General features: G+C 54.0%; 1 protein-coding gene across 1 annotated transcript in view; it reads left to right on the forward strand.

Moving 5' to 3' along the window:
• The window catches only part of LOC107307249 (DNA (cytosine-5)-methyltransferase 1-like), a 14,706-nt gene that overhangs the window by 3,162 nt on the left and 6,655 nt on the right, over positions 1 to 4,889 (forward strand). Inside the window, exon 2 of the mRNA XM_015850741.2 lies at positions 335 to 524. Within this exon, the coding sequence (XP_015706227.1) occupies positions 335 to 524 (190 nt within the window). The remainder of the gene's footprint in view (positions 1 to 334; positions 525 to 4,889) is intronic.

Here is a 4,889-nt window from a genome sequence, read left to right on the forward strand (position 1 = left end):
GGGGCAGGGGGGGTTGAATGGGGTCACCCTTGGGAAGAGGTGAGACCCCATAAGTTATGGGGCTGGGGAGGGGAGAGGGGGGGACCCATAAGTTATGGGGCTGGGGGGGTTGAATGGGAAGAGGTGGGGGGTTGAATTGAGATGGGGGGTTGAATGGGGTCCCCCCTGACCCCCATTGCCCCCCATTGCCCCATTCCGGGCTATGTGCCCCACTGCCCCCCATTGCCCCCTTGTTGTTTATGGGACCCATTGCCCCCTTGTTGTTTATGGGACCCATAGCCCCCTTGTTGTTTATGGTCCCCCCTGACCCCCACTGCCCCCCATTGCCCCACAGACGCGCGGTGCGGCGCCAGGCCATCCGTCACCCCACGCGCATCGACAAGGACAAGGGTCCCACCAAAGCCACCACCACCAAGTTGGTTTATCTCATCTTCGACACCTTCTTCTCGGAGCAGATCGAGAAGGACGAGAGGGAGGACGACAAAGAGAACGGCACCAAGAGGCGGCGCTGCGGGGTCTGCGAGGTACGGGGCCTAAGGGTCCTGGAAGGTCAAAGGGATGGGTGTTGGAAGGGTCCTGGAAGGTTAAAGAGACGTGGGTTGGGTTGGGTTGGGTTGGAAGGGTCTTTGAAGATTGAAGAGCAATGGGGTTGGTTGGGTTGGGAGGGTCTTTGAAGGTCTGCGAGGTACGGGGTCCAAAGGGTCCTGGAAGGTTAAAGAGATGGGGGGTGGGGGGGTTGGTTGGGTTGGGTTGGGTTGGAAGGGTCCTTCAAGGTTAAAGAGTGATGGGTTGGGTTGGGTTGGAAGGGTCCTTGAAGGTCAAAGACACGTGGGTTGGGTTGGGTTGTGTTGGAAGGGTCCTTATAGGTCAAAGAGACACAGGTTGGGTTGGGTTGGAAGGGTCTTTGAAGGTTAAAGAGCCATGGGTTGGGTTGGGTTGGGTTGGAAGGGTCTTTGAAGATCGAAGAGCAATGGGGTTGGGTTGGGTTGAGTTGGGCTGGAAGGGTCCTACAAGGTCAAAGAGACATGGGTTGGGTTGGAAGGGTCCTTGAAGGTCAAAGAGCCTTGGGTGGTTGGGTTGAGTTGGGTTAGTTGGTTGAGTTGAGGGTCTTCAAGGTCAACAGAAAACGGGGTAGGGTTGGGTTGGGCTGGGTGGTTTGGAAACGGTTCCTTGAAGGTCAAAGAGACGTGGGGTTTGGTTTGGGTTGGGTTGGGTTGGAAGGGTCCTACAAGGTCAAAGAGACACGGGTTTGGTTGGTTGAGTTGGGTTGGGTGGTTGGAAGGGTCTTTGAAGATCGAATGAGTAAATGGGTTTGGGTTGGTTTGGTTGGTTGGTTTGGGTTGGAAGGTCCTGGAAGGTTAAAGAGATGGGGGTGGGTTTGAATGGTTGGGTTGGTTGGGTTGGAAGGGTCCTGCAAGGTGTAAAGAGTGATGGGTTGGGTGGGTTGGGTTGGGTTGGTTGGGTTGGAGGGCCCCCCCTTTTAAAACAGGAAGCCGAGGTTGCAGAGGGCCCCGCCCAGGTGGGGGTCATAGGGTCCTGGAAGTTCAAAGACGGGTTGTCGTTGGTTGGGGAGGGTTTTTGAAGGATCTGCGAGGTACGGGGATTTGGGGAAGGAGGGGGTTCTAAAGGGTCCTAGAAGTTAAAGGATTTGGGGTGGGTACAAGGAGAAGGCAAATCCACAGAGGCGGTCGCTGCGGGGTCTGCGAGGTGCGGCGGCCGCAAAGGTCCTGGAAGGTTAAAGTAGCAGGGTTGGGGTTGGTGGTTTGAGTTGGGTTGGAAGGGTCCTTTGAAGAATGAAGAGTATGGGTTGGTTGGTTGGTTTGGGTTGGGTTGGAAGGGTCGCCTCAAGGTTAAAGAGTGATGGGTTGGGTTTGTGTTGGTCTGGTTGTTGTTGGGTTGGGTTGGAGGGTCTTTGAAGGTCTGCGAGGTGCGGGGTCCAAAGGGTCTGGAAGGTCAAGAGATGGGGTTGGGTTGGGTTGGGTTGGGTTGTGAAGGGTCTTTGAAGATCGACGAGCATGGGGTGATTGGGTTCGGGTTGGGTTGGGTTGAAAGGTCCTTGAAGTCATATAACATGGGAATGGATTGGTTTGGGTTGGGTTGAGTTGGCAAGGGTCCTTGAAGGTCAAAGAGAACACAGGTTGGCGTTTGGGTTTTGGGAAAGGTCCTAGAAGAACATATAGACCAATGGAGTGGGTTGGTGGGTGGTTTGGTTTGGTGGAAGGGATCCTACAAGGTCAAAGAGACACGGGTTTGGGTTAGTGTGGTTGGGTTTGGTTGGAAGGGTCCTTATAGGTCAATAGAGCCGTGGTTGGGTGGGTTGAGTTGAGTTGGGCTGGAAGGAGCTTATACGGTCAAAGAGACTGATGGGTGGTTGGTTGGGTTGGGTGGGTTGGTTGGTTGGAAGGTGCTTTGAGATCAAAGAGCAATGGGGTTGGGTTGGTTGAGTTGGGGCTGGAAGGGTCCTACAAGGTCAAAGAGACATGGGTTGGTTGGTTGGGTTGGGTTGGGTTTGGAAAGGTCCTTGAAAGATCGAGAGCAATGAGTTGGGTGGGTTGGGTTGGGATGGGTTTTGGTGGGGTTGGGTTGGACGGGTCCTTGAAGGTCAAAGAGACGTGGGTTGGGTTGGGTTGGGTTGGCAAAGGTCCTGGAAGGTTAAAGGATTTGGGGTTGGTACAAGGAGAACGGCACAAAGGCGGCGCTGCGGGTCTGCGAGGTTGCGGGGTCTAAAAGGGTACCTGGAACGGTTAAAGGATGGGTGGGTTGAGTTGGGTTGGGTTGGTTGTGTTGGGTTTGGGTTGGGTTGGTTGGGTTGGACGGTCTCTTCAAGTCAAAAGTGATGGGTTGGGTTGGTTTGGGTTGGTTTGGAAGGGTCCTTGAAGATCAAAAGAGACACGGGTAGGTTTGGGTTGGTTGGGTGGGTTGGAAGGGTCTTTGAAGATCGAAGAGCAATTGGGGTTGGGTTGGGTTGGTTTGGGTTGATGGGTTGGGTTTGGAAGGGTCTTTGAGAGGTCAAAGAGACAATGGGTTGTTGTTGGGTTGGGTTGGGTTTGGAAAGGGTCCTTGAAGGTCAAGAGCTTGGGTTTGTTTGGGTTGGTTGGTTGGTTGGTTGGAGGTCCTTCTGAAGATCCTGGAGGTACGGGGATTGGGGGGAAGGAGGGGGTTCTAAAGGGGTCCTGGAAGGTGAAGAGGGATTTGGGGTTGTACAAGGAGAACGGCAACCAATGAGGCAAGCGCTGCGGTGTCTGCGAGGTGCGGGGGCCAAAGGTCCTGGAAGGTTTAAAGAGGGTTGGTTGGTTGGGAGGGTCTAGTTGAAGGTCAAAGAGACATGGGTCGGGTTGGGTCTGGGTTGGAAGGGTCTTTGAAGATCGAAGAGCATGGGGTTCGGGTTGGGTTGTTGGGTTGGAAGGGTCTTCAAGGTCAAAGAGTGATGGGTTGGGTTGGTTGGGTTTTGGTTTTGGGTTGGAAGGTCCTTGCACGGTCCAAAGAGCCTTGGGTTGGGTTGGGTTGAGTTGGGTTGCGTTGGTTGAGTTGAAGGGTCCTTTCAAGGTCAAAGAAACCACGGGTAGGTTGGGTTGGCTGGGTGGGTTGGAAGGGTCTTGAAGGTCAAAGAGAGTGGTTCGGGTTTGAGTTTGAGTTGGGCTTGGAAGGGTCCCTTCAAGTCCAAAGAACCATGGGTTGGTATGGATTGGTTGGGTTGGGAGTTGGGTTGGGTTGAGTTTGAAGGGTCCTTGAAGAGTCGAAGGGCAATGGGGTTGGGTTGGGTTGGTTGGGTTTGGAAGGGTCCTTTGAAGGTCAAGAGCTATGGGTTGGGTTGGGTTGTTGGGGTTGCGTTGGTTGGAAGGGTCTTGAAGGTCAGAAGAGCCGTGGGTTGGTTGGGTTGAAGTTGGGTTGGAAGGGTCTTGAAGATCAAAGAGCTGTGGGTGGTGGGTGGTTGGGTTGGTTGGGAGTGTCTTTGGAAGTGCTGCGACGGTGCGGGGTCCCAAAGGGTCCTGGAAGGTTAAAAGATGGGGTGTGGGGGGGGTCTTTGAAGGTCATAGAATGGGTTAGGAAAGGTCCTTAAAGGTCAAAGAGCCCATGGGTTTGGGTTGGTACAGAAGAGAACGGCACAAGAGGCGCGCTTGCGGGTCCTGCGAGGTGCAGGGTCCAAAGGGTCCTGGAAGTTAAAGGAGATGGGGGGTGGGGGGGGTTGGGTTGGTTGGGTTTGGGTTGGTTTGGGTGGGTTTGGGTTGGTTGGGTTGGAAGGGTCCTGAAGTTGAAAGAGTTATGGGGTGGGTGGGTTGGTTGGTTGGGTTGGGTTTGGGTGGGTTTGGGTTGGAAGGTCTTCAAAGATCAAAGAGTGACGGGGTTGGTTGGTTGGGTTGGATTGGGTTGGAAGGTCTTTGAAGGTCAAAGAGACGTGGGTTGGTTTGGGTTTGTAAGGTCCTTCAGGTCGAAAAGAGAAACTTTGTTGGGTTGGTGGTTCGGGTTGGAAAGGGTCTTTGAAGATCGAAGAGCAATGGGGTTGGTGGTTGGTTGGGTTGGAAGGCCTTTGCAAGGTCAACGGAGACGTGGGTTGGGTTGGGTTGTAAGGGTCCTTCAAGTCCAAAGAGACATGGGGTCGGGTTGGTTGGGGTTGGTTGGAAGGTCTTTTGAAGGTCGAAGAGCTATGGGTTGGTTGGTTGCGTTGGGTTTGGGTTGAAGTTGAAGTTGGGTTGGCAGGGTCCCTTCAAGTCAAGAGCCCTGTGGGTTTAGTGGGTTGGGTTGGTTGGGTTGGATTTGGGTTGGAAGGGTCTTTGAAGGTAGAAGAGCAATGGGGTTGGGGTTGGAAGGGTCCTTCAAGGTCAACAGAGACATAGGGTGGGTCTGAGTTGGTTGGATTGGTTGCAAGGGTCTTTGACAGATTGAAGAGA

This window comes from Coturnix japonica, unplaced genomic scaffold, assembly GCF_001577835.2.
Source record: "Coturnix japonica isolate 7356 unplaced genomic scaffold, Coturnix japonica 2.1 chrUnrandom520, whole genome shotgun sequence".
Taxonomy (NCBI): domain Eukaryota; kingdom Metazoa; phylum Chordata; class Aves; order Galliformes; family Phasianidae; genus Coturnix; species Coturnix japonica.